The 16,495-nt window shown below is 38.0% G+C and overlaps 1 protein-coding gene across 1 annotated transcript; it reads left to right on the top strand.

Moving 5' to 3' along the window:
* Nucleotides 1-13,803: 13,803 nt before the first annotated feature.
* On the top strand, nt 13,804-16,244 carry LOC131631584 (uncharacterized). Its single transcript, XM_058902375.1, has 2 exons — nt 13,804-15,343; nt 15,421-16,244. The coding sequence occupies exons 1-2, from the start codon at nt 13,804-13,806 to the stop codon at nt 16,242-16,244; spliced, it is 2,364 nt and encodes a 787-aa protein (XP_058758358.1).
* Nucleotides 16,245-16,495: the final 251 nt, after the last annotated feature.

The following is a 16,495-nucleotide window of genomic DNA, read 5'->3' as shown; positions in this document are numbered from 1 at the left end:
GGGCTTCGTGGTTCATAAAAAGGGGATAAAAATTAATCAGAATAAAACGAAGGCTATTATGGAAACCAATCCTCCATCCACGAAGAAAGAATTACAGTCCTTTCTGGGGAAGATAAACTTCTTAAGAAGGTTCATCTCTAATTTGAGTGGGCGCACACAAGCTTTCTCCCCTCTACTTCGTCTAAGGGAAGGAAAGTTCGAATGGCGTGTCGAACATCAAGAAGCTTTTGATAAAATCAAGCAATACTTGATCCATCCACCAATCTTATCTCCCCCAAATGGGAAGAAGCACATGCGCCTGTATATTTCAGCTTCAGATAATACAGTAGGCAGTATGTTAGCACAAGAAGATGAAAATGGCATCGAAAGAGCCATTTATTATTTAAGTAGAGTACTCAATGATGTAGAGACTAGATACGCTGCGATAGAAAAACTCTGCCTTTGTTTGTATCTCTCAAGGCAATGAAAGGTCAGATTGTGTCAGATTTCATTGTTGACCATGCAGTGGTTGAGAACCCTCAACAATATGTAGATTTGAAGCCTTGGAAGTTATACTTCGATAGTTCGACTCATAGAGAAGGAACTGGTGTTGGAATATTGATAATTTCTCCTGATGGAATTCCAACAAAGCTCAAGTATAAGATTGAAGGTCCTTTATGCTCCAACAAAGAAGCTGAATATGAAGCACTAATTGCTGGACTTGAAGCTTTGTTAGAATTGGGGGCAACCAGAGTCGAAATTAAAGGAGATTCTGAACTGGTGATTAGACAACTGACAAAGGAATACAAATGCATCAAAGAAAATTTGATCATGTACTTTGTCATAGCAAATAGGTTGCTCAAGAAATTCGAATATGTGGAATTAAAACACGTCTCAAGGACCAACAACCAAGAAGCAAATGACTTGGCACAGTTAGCCTCAGGATACAGGGTATCAAAAGAAAAATTAAAAGAACTGATCGAAGTAAGAGGGAGAGCAATGTCTACTAAACTTTCCCCAAGTGATCTGGAGATCACAATTAGGTTACGCTAACAAAGAAGAGTTCGAAGTATTAAACATAGACTCATTGACAGATGCAGATTGGAGGAGTCCAATAGTAAACTATCTAAAAAATCCTTCGACAGACACAGACAGGAAGGTGAAATATAGAGCCCTGTCATATTTCCTGATGGGAAACGAATTGTTTAAGAAAACTCCTGAAGGTGTATTGTTGAAATGCTTGGGTGAAGCAGAAGCATATTTGGCTCTTTCAAATGTACACAGTGGAGCATGTGGTGCACATCAAGTAGGACACAAAATGAAATGGCTTCTGTTTCGTTATGGAATGTATTGGCCTTCCATGTTAAAAGACTGCATAGAGTTTGCGAAAGGGTGTCAAGAATGTCAAGAACATGCAGGTATCCAACACGCCCCAGCAAACGAATTAAGTTCAATAGTGAAACCATGGCCTTTTAGGGGATGGGCACTAGATTTGATTGGAGAAATTCACCCCAAATCGTCTAAAGGTCAAAGATACATATTGGTAGGAATAGACTACTTCACAAAATGGGTCGAAGCAATACCACTCGCGAATGTGGATCAAGAGGCCGTGATTGAGTTTATTCAGAAACATACTATATACAGATTTGGAATCCCAGAAAGTATAACTACTGTTCAAGGATCAGTGTTCACTGGGCGAAAGATGCAGGACTTCGCCAAAGAAATAGGGTTCAAATTGTTTACTTCTACACCTTACTATACTCAGGCAAATGGACAAGTTGAAGCAGCAAACAAGATAATAATTGGTCTTATCAAGAAACATGTGGGGAAAAAACCCAAGAATTGGCATAAAACTTTGGACCAAGCACTTTGGGCTTGTCGAACATCTCCAAAAGAAGCTACAAACACTACGCCATTCCAACTGACGTTTGGGCATGACGCAGTACTCCCAGTTGAGATATATTTGCAGTCAGTCCGGATACAAAGACAGGCAGAAATCCCTCCTAACATGTATTGGGAGTTAATGATGAATGAATTAGTAGACCTGGACGAAGATAGACTTCGAGCGTTGGAGATGATAAAAAGGCAAAAGGAAAGAGTATCCAGAGCATACAACAAAAAGGTGAAAGGTAAAACGTTTATCAATAATGACTTAGTTTGGAAAGTTATTTTACCTATAGATCGAAAGAATAAGCCAAAATGGTTGAACTAATGCCAAAATGGCTTTGTGATCAAAATATACGATAAATAAAGTAAAGAGACAAAGAAACATCAAAATATTTATCATTAGAAAGTGAAAGATTACATGCATTACAAAATGAAGCCTAAGAGCATGACCCAAAACGTTGAAGAATACAAAAGAGAAAACATGAAAACCTAAGGCAAACCACTTGCTAATTGATCCTTTGGTCTAGACCTTCTAGGGATAGCAGGGGCAAGCTTTCTGCCTCGAACATATCCATGGACCCAGAGTTGCGCATCCTTCTCACTATACCCTTTTTGAGGAATATGTAAGATAGGAGTCTCCCATATGGAAGACACGTCACAACCCCTTGACGAGCAGCAGCCATAGAGACTGCCTCAACAAGCCCTTTGAAGATCATCAAAGGAAAGTTGATTTTCTTTCCACGAAAGCCACAGAGTATAAACTCTAAATCTTCCACCATGATGCTATTTTGATCATGGTTTCATGGATGAAAGTTACCCACAAGGAGTTGGTGCCAAATCCTGATGACCTTGGCGCTGAAAGGGTCATTGTCCATGAGAGTCCTCAACAGAAGATGAATGGTCATGTTGAAGCTGTTATCATCAAAGGTCTCCCCAGAGTTGTTGCATCTCATTAGGTTAGAGATAGTGGTGGGAGTGATCCTAATGTGGGCACCTCGAACCTCAGAGATTACAGTGGTTCTACCTTCTGGATCTATGCGTAGAGACGCAAACATCCAAAAATCTGCTAACATGTTACGGTAAACAGGTCCCTCCAAGATTTCATAATAGAAATCAAGCTCTTGGTTAACAAAGAAAGCACTAATGCTTATGGAGTTACTTTCAAAGTCTTCTTCAGAAACTTTGAACTCTTTTTTGATGCAAGCTCTGATATTGTTATAAGTGAGGGGTACTGCCATTTTGGAGAGAAAAATTTGAAAATGTTTTTCTGGTTTTGTGTTTAAGAAAATGCAAAGGGAGGAACGAAGTTTCAAGATAAGGTTTTATGGAACAAGAGTGAAGAAAAGAAGTGTGATGTTAAGCCCTTATATAGACCTGGGGGCAGGAGTGGAATGGTTTAATTTTTAATGTTTGATTAGACTGCGTTTGGTATTCCAAAGAGAAGTTATGGCTTCCGCCGTTTCCCGCCCTTGGAAGTTGAGATGCAATCATGAAAAACTGATGCACGCACGTCTTAAAGAGATGTTTTGGAGAAAGTGACGTCATCACTTAATAATGATTACGGCTAAGGGAGTGGAAACGTCAAATCTAAGCTAAAGGGTGCGAAGGATGGTCAGATCACGTGTTTTACATTAATTAAAATTACTGTGGCAAATCAGAAAATAGATTTTGGCGAAATCTAGAAGATTTGCTAAAAGCACTGCTTGCGAGTATTGCAAAAATATGGACAAAGTTAAGCAGATAAAAGTTAAGCATACATATATATTCTGCGAAGATTTTTATTACAAAGCAAAGGTACAGCATGATAACGAAGTACAAAGTTTGAGGTAACTAATTAAAATCTTTAGGGAGACTATCTTTGATCTTCGAATACTGAGCTTCCCATGAAGACATACGAAGTTCAAGCAACGCCCGTTGTTTCTTCAATTCTTCAATTTCTGGCATTAACTTCTGGGCAGTTTCGAAGTGTTGGATCCCCAATTGTGCTACGTCGAGCAGATCTTGTTGATTGGCCTTTTGAATAGTTGCCTGACAAGTTTCAGCCTCCTTTATCTTCTCTTCGAGCATTTTTATCTCTTGCTTCCAGGAGTTGATGTTCTTCTCACATTCGTCATATGCTTCCTGGTTCTTCGAATATTTAAGCTTAAGGGCTTCACCCTGTTTGGTTGCATCAATAGCAGATTTCCACGAAGAATTATGAGAGGCCATTTTCGCAGTCAGTTGTTCGTCGACATTTTGTTTTCGAAGAATATTGGCCTGGAGTTGTTCGACTAGAGAACCCAACAAGACAATCACCTCTGAAACTTCTTTTGAAACTTGAAACAGATCCACTTTCTTCAAAAGTTGATTCAAGCTATGACTCTTGGTAGGATTCTTGCTAAGGACGTCAACAAGATTGGTTTCAAAGAACTTTTATTTTATTTGATGAAGGAGATCAGGGGTGTCCTCTTTGCCACCAGATTCTGTAGGAACGGCTGGAGAGACCTCAAGTTCAGAGGGCGAAATAGTATTCGCATTCATCATGGCCTTTAGGAAGCTGAGAGGGTCAGTTTGCTTAAGCTGTTCCAATTCTGAAAGAGTAGGTCTCGCAGAGATAGGCGTCGAAGTTGTTCCAGGAGTAACTATGGTTTCAAAGGTTGAAGTTTCTTGAGGACTGTTTTTATCCGGTTTAGAAATTTCCTCCATGGCATCTTGTTCAGACATAGTGTCTTCACTACCATTTGGTCGCTTATTCGCATTATCACTACCTGAGCATTGATGATCTTCTCCCAGGTTTTTACCTTGATGGGTAGGTGGGGATTCATCAGTCGAATGGCTTTCTTCGATTGGCGCATTAGGAAAGACGGTTGCAAGAGGCCTAGCATCTTCAAGAACTGTTGAGAGAACATGAGATTTGTTTCGAGGAACATCTGCGTTAAACAAACCAGAATTAATCATAGTGACAAGATTCTGAGGAGTCTATTGATTGTAATGAAGAAGTTATGATTACCTTGGAATCTATCGACATCAACGGTAAAGTTGAAAGCTTTAAGGCCGGAAGTAGCAGTGCCAGTATCATCCTGCAATAACAAGGTAAAAGTTAATTTAATCATTAAGTTAAAGTTAATAAAAATGATTATGGGTTGAAACCCAAGTACCTTGGTTGGAATATTGTCTGGGCTCGAATTATGACTTTCGACAACAAGAACGTTGCTGGCAGTCTTTAAAGGTGATTCTTCAGAAGACACTTTGTCACTGGACGAAATAACTTTCGAGGAACCCGACCCTTTCTCCTTGCCCACAGGGGTGACAGCTTTTTGTTTCTTCTTGTGTCCTTGCCTAGTGCGGGGAGGAGATTTGTCCTCATCATCTGAAACAACCGTTGAGGAAGCTTTTCGCTTTAAAGCTACCGGGGGTTTCGAGCTCTGGAAAGTGTGGAGTGAACAAAGTGAGCACTACTCACAGGTTATACATTGTTTAAAAATATAGAGTATGCATATACCGTGGGTTTCTTGTCAGCAGTGACAGAATCACTCTCACTGGGCTTGTTGCTCTTCGATGCTCCAGAATCTTTTTGTGTAGAAGTTTCTTTAACTCTCTTCCTTAGAGCAACAGCTGCAATAAAACTCGGAATCAGCATTTTAACGGAATAAGAAGAGTTAGTCGAAAGATTGTCTAAACCCAAACCTTCAGGTATTGGAGTTAAGACGCGAACATGTTTAAGATCTATATGAAGATGCCCTTTGAAAGTATCCAGGGTATGCTTAGTCGGAATCACTCGCGCAGCATGTTTTTTAGTGTTTTCCTGAAGGATTTTTAAGACATTCCCACACACAAACCAGTCTGGAAAAGGAGGGCTCAGAGCCACACCAAAATCAGCACTTGGCAACGGAGGGAATTTTGGAGGATTAAGTTCGAAAGCCACTTCATAACGCAGTTCTGGTCGAACAGACGGGGGCAATTTCAACTTATCCAATTTCGCAGAAAACTTATCACGCAAATTGACTGCGGCTTCACGAACGGTCCGACTAAGATCATCAGGCCTGTAGATAGTTTCAAAGAAGTTCTGAAAGGCTTGAATTTCTTTAATATGAGTCGAAGTACCTTTTTGAAATTTCTCCTGCACATCAGCAAAAGCTGCAGTTAGTTCCTGAGTTAGATTCTCAGCATCAAAGATTTGTGTAGTATAATACTCCATCCACCATTCATGAAAATCTGGAGTGGAGTAAAAAGCGGGTTCGAAGGCAACAGGAGAAAGATGGGCAACGCCAGCATATCTGGCAATCTTTGATTCGCATTCTTCTTCAGATAAATACAAGGTATGAAAGCACATATGGTTCCTCTTGTCATACAGACACTTGGGTTTCACTTGAACCAGTCCAAATTGTCTCGAAACCAGATTTGGTTGGTAGCAGAGGAGAACATATTGGCTTTTGGAGGGGCGAAGACGGTGATAGAATAACCTTGGGGTAAGGAAAGCTCCCCAAATAGTCATAGATTCAGTCTCTTGATCTTGAGATGTTGGCGGAAACTTTCGAGTGAACCATTCGGGACCTACTGTCCTGTTTACGAACGGAGCCATCGAAGGGCTGAATTGATGACACCGAGCAAACATCATGACATATGCTAGGAAGTGCTCGCGAAGTTTCCCAGTCTCTTCTTTTGGGGTTAGCGAAGCCAACCTGGTTCCTTCTACAGTTCGATTTTTAATATCTGGATCTTCTTCGTTCACAACACCTCGAAATGGGAGCTGAGTCTCGAAAGTGGCATTAAGCCACAACTGCAATAACCAGAAAGGACCATCGTAGAGCAAAGATCCACTTTTGTAGTTCTTAGTAAGGTTCGTGGCTTCACTAAGGTTCTCGTAAAGGAATCCTAAGATTAATTGGCTCAGGTTTAGTCTTTTTCCAGCGTGTAGCTGATTAGCCATGCAAAGATATCTCTTTGCAACTTGTATGGATCTGGAGCAGAAAACACACCTTGAGAGCCATAATGCTAAGAAAGCAATATGCTCCTCGTCGGAGACTTCTTCCTGCGTTGTATCATGATATTTCTGAATGAAGGCAGTATAAGTAACTGTTGCCTCGTTAAAATTAATGGTGTCAGTATCCATATCATTTGGGTCAAAAGTTTCCCCAGTTGGTCGAAGCCCTGTGATAGCAGCTATGTCAAAGAGAGTAGGGGTAACCATTCCACATGGAAGATGGAAAGTATTGTGGGAAGCATCCCAGAAGTGAACCGCTGCTACTAACATGGTTTGGTTATACTCTAATCCCGTTTTTGATAGTTGGATTAAATCATATATTCCTAATGTTTTCCAGAAGGATGTCTTTTTTCCTTCTACTTTCGCTAGCCAAGCATAATACAGTTCAGGATCTTTTGCTAACGGGATTGACCTAAACACTTTCACGAAATTGGTCATGTAATTTAACCTAATTTTTGCCAGAGCCAAAGGGGTTGCAGTCGAAGCTTCTGCTGCATTATCAGGTTCTCCTAAAGATGGGTGTTCATCTTCATCTATCCTAATTTTACTAACTAGAGGTCTAGTTTTATAATAAGCAGGAAAGAATTTATCCATAGAAGGGCTAGTTTCTCCTGGTAACGGACCCATAAAAGCATGAGGTTTTCCAGAAATTTCAAAAGGGATGATTACCTGAGAAGCGTAGATAGCGCGCGCCTCTGCAGTGTTAGGGTTTGGTATGTGTTCTTGCTCCCCTATCTGGGTAGGATGTTGAAGTTTTAGAATAGGTTGAAGAACGTTTGAAGAAGCCATGGATGAGTTTGATTTAGAAAATGGGTTTGGAAGTGACCAAAGATGTTCTTTTCTGAAGAAAGAATGAGGAAATAAGAGTGAAGGTTGTATGAGGAAACTGAGTCAGGTATTTAAAGGTTTTTAACGGAAACCCTTTCAAAATCTTTTGGGTAAAAGCCAAGAGACACGTGGCGAACGATGATTTAATCCAATGGCGGTCGAGTAATTACTAGCCTTACTCCTAGTATATAGGAGTAATGATCAAGAAGCAAGGTCAGAACGTGGGAAGGTAAGTTATGAGAAGACATCTTTGAAAATGACAAGACGTTTTTGGAAACAGGGTCATCAATGATTATGACGTCAATTAAACAATCTTGGAACTTTCAAAGATAAGTAAGGGACGAAATCTTATGACGATAAGAAACGCCTATTTCTCTTGTTTTTCGAAACAGGCATTTATTGGGGGCAATTTGTTAGCTGAAGATTTCGTTTTGCAAATATGATCCTTCGAAGGGTGAAGACTCGAAGGAGGATGGTTGCTGATGACCATCTTTGAAGATAAAATGGCTCCTGATGGCCATGTTTCGAGGATGAAGAGTTTTAAGTCATAACGAAGATAGTGAATGCTGAAACTAGTAGGAGTGTATATCTTCGAGACTTAGACAAATTTTACGAAATATTTTAAGTACTGATGCTTAGCGTGTTTTCGTGGTATTTTAATGTTAAGTTATATTGCCACGCGTCGAAGGAGGATTCAGGCGGGAGGATTTGAAATTCGAAGAAGTTTGCATAACTGTCCAGAGACAGATGGCTTTCCAAGGATTCTCATGAGAAACGTGGCATTAGATTAGCGTAGGACCGTTAAGGTCAAAACTAGTATAAATAAGGGTCTTAATGTTAGGATTCCGTGTGTTCATTTTGTACAAATCACTCTCATATTACTCAAGTATCAAGTGTTAAGAGAAAGAGTTCGCTGAGAAATGTACGTATGACACCACCACCATTTTAATACATGTGTATTTTCCTTTATTTTCAAGTATCTTTCGATATTATTGCATTTCGTTTACTTCCTGCCATTTACATTCCTGCACTCTTTATTTTTATGTTATTTATCTTTGAAGTATTTAACATTTCTGCACTTTAAGATTCTTGCACTTTTACAGTTTTTATCTTATGTTTTATCTTGACTTACCTTTCGCTGAAGTTATATTTACGTGTATAACCAAGTGATTTCTAACCTTTATTATTTCGATTGAGTAATTCTTATTTTCAAGACGAATCATAAACATGGTTCGAATCATCATAAATAACAATCTTTTTGACTATGTCCTAGGATCAATCTAGTCGATCCTGCGAGTAACCAAATCATATTTATTATAGTTTGGAAGACTAGCGGTTGTTTACCGGAAATCACCGTAAACAGACCGCGCTTAGCACCAAAAAAGCGCGCTAAGCGGGCTCAACAGAACAACAACTTTTATTTCTTCAAAAACGCGTTCGCCGCCTTGTCTTCGACACTTTATTTCTCAAAGCTTCGAACACACATAAATACCTACAAAAAGACAACAGAACTATCAAACGGTACATATTTACACAAAAACATAACAAAACACAAACGATACAAATATACACAAAAACGGGGAATTATTCAAACGGTATTACAAAAAGTATCGATAAGTGCCACTATTTACATACAAAAAATAACTACATTTTGGCACTTATCACTTAGTTGCATACTCCGACTTCAATTTTGTTGTGCTCAGATTAGATAGGAAAATTACCAGCAGTACATGTCACTTACTTTGGAACTCTCCTGTCTCATGGCATAGCAAGAAAAAAGCAAGTGTAATATTATCCACAATTGAGGTAGAATACGTTGTTGCGGGAAATTGTTGTACTCAAATAATTTGGATGAAACAATAGTTCAGTGACTACGGTGTTGAATTTGGAGTTATACCAATTAAATGTGACAACACAAGTGCCATAGATCTCACCAATAACGTGATATTTCACTTAATAGAGACATATGTCTAAGATATTACAACAAGAAAAATAATATCATCTGGTGAAGACATCATAGCTCTTACATCAGTGTCATCTTTAACTCGCACCCATATACGCTGCATTGCATTATTATCATCTGCAATTGAGATATAAGAAACAACCCTCTCAATACTTCTAATTCTTTTCCCATTTGCAATCTCTCCATCTAACCAACGGTTCAAACTCCGTTCAAGATGCTCACAAGTTTGAATGTTCCAAAAATTCATTTTCATCAGAGGCTTCGTTCTCGAATAAAGCATATGCCCATTCCTTCTAACAATCATCATAGAACTATTGAGGTTAATAACTTGTGGTGTGGAGTGAAGGTTAGAAGAAACCTTTATTTATAGTTTAAAAAAACAATCCACCACACTGTTGCTAGTTGAATTTGCACTACTTTTTAGCATTGCACAATGACGCCAATTCATCTTGTGCCTCCACTTAAAACACAGCACACCAATGTCAATTGGATTGGCTGGATTAGATGGAGTCGCCAATTGGGTTGATGTTTGTCTTTATTTTTATAGTGTAATCGCCAATTCATCTAGTACTGACACTTCATCACGTTTTTTTTTGAAAGTGAGATATATTAAGATATTTTTAAAAAATATAAATTAATTTGAAAATTGACTAAAAAAGTGAATTATTTGAATAAAAATTTCGAACGAAAATAGTAATTTTGTTGTAAGTACTTGTGTGTAAATTATTTTATTTACACAAGGAAATTATTTTGTAACTACTATTGTTTAGTTTTTTTAGGAATCTTTAACCTGTAAAAAAATTCCTAACCATATTGTTTATTTTTTTGGTAAACGAATAGTAAATTATTAAAATTGAGAGAAGTGACTTTTTTGGTGAACCATATATAGTGGTTTTTTTAATCTGTATAGGAGTACTTGTGTGTAAAGAGATTCTTTAACCGGTAGTAATATTTAACATAGTACTAGTAAGTCGTAAATTCTAGTGATAAATTATTTGAATTTTTTATGCATGTACCATGTTTTTGCAAGTTAATACCCAATATACCATTCTTTTGGGATAAATTCCCAATATACCATGTTTTCAAGAAAGTTTCGTTTTTGGTATAAAGGCTCCGCCAATTGGTTGGGCGGAGGTGTGTAAACTTTTTTCAACTTTTTTGGATCCGCCAATGGGAAGGGCGGAAGTGTTAAAATTTTAAGAGGCTCCGCCCATTGCTATGGCGGAAGCCTTAAAACGTTTTTTTTTTTTCTAATTCTAGTTTTTGAATATATATATGTTAATTATTTTTTGTTTTAAATTTAAAAATTAATACAATTAATTTTTGTAATTTTAAAATAAATTGAATTAAAATATATTAAATAACATTTATATAAATAAAATACTTTTAATTGATAAATTAAGTTACAATGCAATTAAGAAAAATAAAATTACAATAAAGTGAAGTAAACGGTATTTAATTGCCACCTCGACCCGGTCGGCGTAACCGTTGGTTGGTTCCACAATTAGGAGGATGTCCATCTCTCGTACTTCTTCTACGAGGCCCTTCATCATTTGCAGGTTGAGTAGAAGGACCTATCTCATATCCGCGATCATATAATTCTTCGACCATTTCTTCATTGATAAAATCAGACGCCGTCGCACTGCCATAACTCAATCTGGTCCCCTCGTTATTCCAATCCTGTTGAGTGGTGTTATGCATTGAGGTTTGCATGTTGACATAGTTTTCTTGAGTGGTGTTAGGGGTAAATTGTTGTGATTGAGAAAAAGGCATTTGTTGTTGCGGGGTTTGATAGTTGTGGTATTGTTGTTGGTTATAAGATGTAGATGGGTTATGTTGGGTAGTGGTATGTTGCATTTGGGTGTATTGGGGTGTTTGGTAGTGGTGTTGGTAGGTTGGGAAAGGGGTAGGTTGTGAGAATGGTGTTTGTGGTTGGGTGTATGAAGTATATGGGTTTTGGTGATGATATTGTTGGCTTGGGGTAAAAGGTGGTTGTGTTGGATTGAAATTTTGTTGGGTGTTTTGAAAATGTTGTTGCATGTTAGGGATAGGTGGTCTGGATTGTTGGAAGTTTGAGGTGGAGGGTTGGCTACGAGGGTCAAACAAATATCTATTTGGCGATAAATACAAATTTGACACAGTGGCATACCATGACATGTAGTCTGGGCTCGGTTTACATTCTTGAGGCATGATTTCCCCCTGCAAGACAGTTTTATGGCGATTATGCCATTGACGACGCTCATTCTTGTAATGGTCTTTCCAATCATCGTATGGCCATTGATCGGATAATTGACTTTTATGATACTCTTCCATGCAAGTTGGAGGATCCGGAATGCCCTGTTTAATGCCAAATTGAAGCTTAACCCTATCTGAATGATGCATTTCAACATAAGTGAAGCTTATGATAAAAAATTTTGAACTCCACACGCCACTATCAGTTGGTTCCAGATCTTCGAGTTCGAGATAGGGCCTCCATGTAAACTGTTACATACAATTATTTAGTTAAAAAATAGTTAAATGAAATAGTAGTAATTGATTTAAGTGTTAAATATATTACATCAATCGGCTCGAAATGATCGATGAACGTTTGATATCCAGGAGCACAATGATGGGGTGTTTTTTCATAATTCATCTCATGTGCAGACCACCTAAAAAAAGAAATAATTAGTACCTAAAAAAATAAAGATATAATTGTAAAAATATTTAAAACGTACTTAGTTGCATATGGAAAAATGTATGGGTTACGATTCACTGGTGCCAGTCTCGACATTCTCGACCACCCCCAGGCTTGAAGTAAGACTCCACAACCTGCAAAATTATGCACTTTTTTTTTGGCGCATCTACACAAGTGTCTGTACAGATGTGCTAGAGTTGCAGATCCCCAGCTATACTGACCTGTTTTATTAAAATCAGATAATAATGGTAAATACTGCAGATGTATAGTGTTACCATTAGTATCAGGAAATAATAGACCACCAAAAAGCAACAAAATATAAACTCTAGCTTTTTGTAAAATTTCTTCGATGGTGGAAGCATCAGTTAATGTCATTTGGTTTTCATATTTTTCTTTGAGCCAAGTCATTTTAATAAATTGGCCCTTTCTACTTGTGTTCGTTAATGGTTCACCCAGTAGTTCTTCAGCGATAGAATAAGACACGGATGTAGATCCAGCTACTGCGAAACCATTGATACATAAACCCATCAACATATGAACATCTTCAAGCGTAATGGTGCATTCACCGGTTGGTAGATGGAAAGTGTGGGTTTCTGGTCGCCATCTTTCGCATAAGGCTAGGAGGAATTTTCTATCTACGCCATAAGAGGTAATGTTTATGACATGGCCAAATCCCGCTTGTTGCAAATACGGGCGTATCATATCGTCGACTTCAACAAAACTATGTGACCGAGGACGAAATTTGTTTATATCCTGAAATACAATAATAACAACAAATAATTAATTTAACTAAAAATTATATCAAGCGAATAAAAAAAATTATAAAGATACTTACATATGCCATAATGTTGTTCGGTGTGCCTCGATGTTCTTCTCCGAGTGTTAACAAAGACATTTTTTTGTTATGAGGGTAAGAAATTGTAGGATAGAAATACTTGAAAAATGTATGAGAAGAAATAAAGTGAGAGTGAAATTGTATTGTGAAAGGTATTTGAATGAGAATGAAATTTGAATTGAGAAAGGTATTTGAATGAGAATGAAATTTGAATTGAGAAATATAGTAAAAATTTAGAGTAGTTGGTGTTAGATAGTAAATATTAATTGAATGTAATTTAATTTGTGACAGAAAATTCAAAATTTCGTTGACTTCATTAAGGCCCGCAGATCAAATGGGCGGAATAATTTAATTTTCTCTGACTTCCGCATCTGGAATGGGCGGACTTGTATAAATTTGTCTGACCAATTAATGATGTCCGCATCTGGAATGGGCGGACCCCATTTAATTTTGTTGACTTCCGCAGATTCATTGGGCGGATGTGTATCTTTTTCCTGACATCCGCAGATCCATTGGGCGGATGTGTGTTAATTGCATTTATTCAGCCAACGAGAATTAAAGTCTGGTATTAAAAATAGTTCAACCATTATTTATCACACTCTTGCATGTATATTATCCACACTCTTGCTTCTATATTGTCCACACTCTTGCATCTAAATTTTTCACATAAAATTATGCCTATACAATATATTGTGAATGCTCACTACAAAGGAGAAATTCAGTCATCTGATGCTGTTGGGATTGTTTTTGAAAACACAGAAATTTGTCGTTTGAAGATAAGCAGAAATCCTAATTTTGATTACCTGCGAAGTAGGTTGGAATCAAAGTTGCAAGCTGGTTCGATTTCACAAATTATTTATCGAAATGTAATTTTCTTCGGTAATGATAATGTGAAATTTGTTCCTCTGAAGGTCCGAGACGATGATGATGTCGAAACAATGTTTGCGAACCATGAAATTACTGGCTTTGATTACATTGATCTCTACATAAAATTTCAGAGCGTTGAACAAGAAAATGCAGCAATAATTCCTAATGAAAATGTTGAAGAAGACGATGATGAAGAAACTGAAGCACAAGTTGATGATTTATTTACCACTTTGTTCGAAACAGATGCAATCAATGAAGAGGAGCAACAAATTCCAGTTGAAAATGTGTATTGTCCACCGCCCCACCTTACAACATTGCAACTAACTGAAGACCAAACTTCGTTTGCATGGCCACGGGGTCCCCGTCTTCCGATGGAGGGTGAGATAGTTGTGGGTAACCAGTTTAAAACAAAAGCCGAATGTGTTCGTGCCATCTCAAAATATCATATGAAACAATGTATTGATTTCAAGGTGAATTTTTCTGACAAAAAAAGATATGAAATATGTTGTAGAAACGCTACATGCAAGTTTCGACTTTTGGCGTCCTTTCGAAAGAGGAGCGACCTATGGGAGATAGGCATTATGAACCCACTACATAGTTGTTCAACAACTATGTTCAATCAAGATCATAGGCAACTTAGCTCTCAGATAATGTGTCAACATTTAATGCCCCTTGTTGATAAGGACCCTTCAACTAAGGTGAGCGTCTGTATTAGTGAGATTGTGTCTGAATTCAAATTTACTCCGTCGTACAAGAAAACATGGATTGCAAGGAATAAGGCTATCGAACAGGTATACGGTAACTGGGAGAACTCATACAATGAGCTGCCACACTACTTGTTAGCTCTCAAGAAATTTGTTCCTGGTACAGTGGTAGAAATGCAAACACTTCCCGTATATACAGATGACGGAACTGCTGTCAATGGAAAACAAATTTTTCATCGACTTTTCTGGGCATTCCAACCAAGCATTAGAGGGTTTGCATATTGCAAACCTATACTTCAGGTTGATGGTACCTGGTTATATGGTAAGTACAAAGGTACCCTACTAATGGCAGTAGCTCAAGATGGAAATAGTAATATCTTTCCAGTTGCTTTTGCCCTTGTGGAGGGGGAGACCGCAGATGGTTGGGGTTTCTTTCTAAAGAACTTGAGAATGCATGTAGCCCCTCAGCCTGGCTTGTGTTTGATTTCAGACAGGCATGCATCAATTGAAAGTGCTTACAATAATCCAGAGAATGGTTGGCATGAGCCTCCATCTGTACATGTCTATTGTATCAGACATATCGCACAAAATTTCATGAGGGAGATCAAAGACCGTAACCTCCGAAAAAAAGTTATCAATATGGGTAAGTATAAATTTCCTATTATTATATTTGGTAAATTATATGTATATGTTAGTAACTCATTTTTTTGTAATTATCAGGGTACGCTTTGAACCAACCAACATTCCACTACTACCGAAATGAAATTGGTATGGCTAATGGTGATGCTTTGAGATGGCTAGACAATATTCCATTGGAAAAGTGGACGAGGGCATTTGATGAAGGTCGGCGTTGGGGTCACATGACAACAAACCTGGTCGAATCGATGAACTCGGTATTCAAAGGGACACGTAATCTACCTATTACGGCATTGGTGCGTGCAACATACTATAGGATGGGAACACTTTTTGCTGAAAGGGGTGCTAAGTGGAGTGCAGTATTGAGTTCTGGACAAACATTTACAGAAAGTTGCATGAAGGTGATGAAAGAAGAAACGGCAAAATCCAGCACGCATCATGTAAGAATATTTGACTATAACCATAACACTTTCAGTGTGAAGGAGACAATGGACCATGGTGAAGGAAATCCTATGGGAGATTACAAGGTAAACCTAAGAGATCTTTGGTGTGATTGTCGAAAGTATCAAGCTTACCGTGTTCCTTGTTCACACGTTATTGCTGCATGTTCTGTGGTGCGCCAAGACGCCTATGCTCTACTGTCCGACGTTTACAGAGTCTCAAACTTATTCGGTGTTTACAGCACAAGTTTTCCAGTACTACCATTAGATGAGTATTGGCCCTCCTTTGAAGGAGATCAAATTTGTCACAACCCATTGATGCGGAGGAACAAGAAAGGTCGTCCGGTGAGCTCACGTATTAGAACAGAAATGGACAACTATGATAAGTTAGAGAGAAAATGTGCGTTGTGTCGTCTTCCTGGTCACAACCGAACGAATTGTCCAAATGTTGGAACCAGTAATGCATAGTGTTTTATTTTGTTGTTAAATTTTATGCACCATTATTAATAAAGTGTCGTCTTTCGTATTTAACATAAATAACATTACAATTACGACAACACAGATCTTTCGCATTTAACATAAATAACATTACAATTACGACAACACAGATCTTTCGCATTTAAAATAAATAACATTACAATTACGACAACACATATAACATATATTAAAATAGATAAAAACACTCAACATCAACATTCAAATTCAACAACATTAGTTGA

This window comes from Vicia villosa, unplaced genomic scaffold, assembly GCF_029867415.1.
Source record: "Vicia villosa cultivar HV-30 ecotype Madison, WI unplaced genomic scaffold, Vvil1.0 ctg.000844F_1_1, whole genome shotgun sequence".
NCBI lineage: Eukaryota > Viridiplantae > Streptophyta > Magnoliopsida > Fabales > Fabaceae > Vicia > Vicia villosa.
The sequence above is the reverse complement of the archived record's forward strand: the minus strand, read 5'-3'. Positions and strand labels throughout refer to the sequence as shown.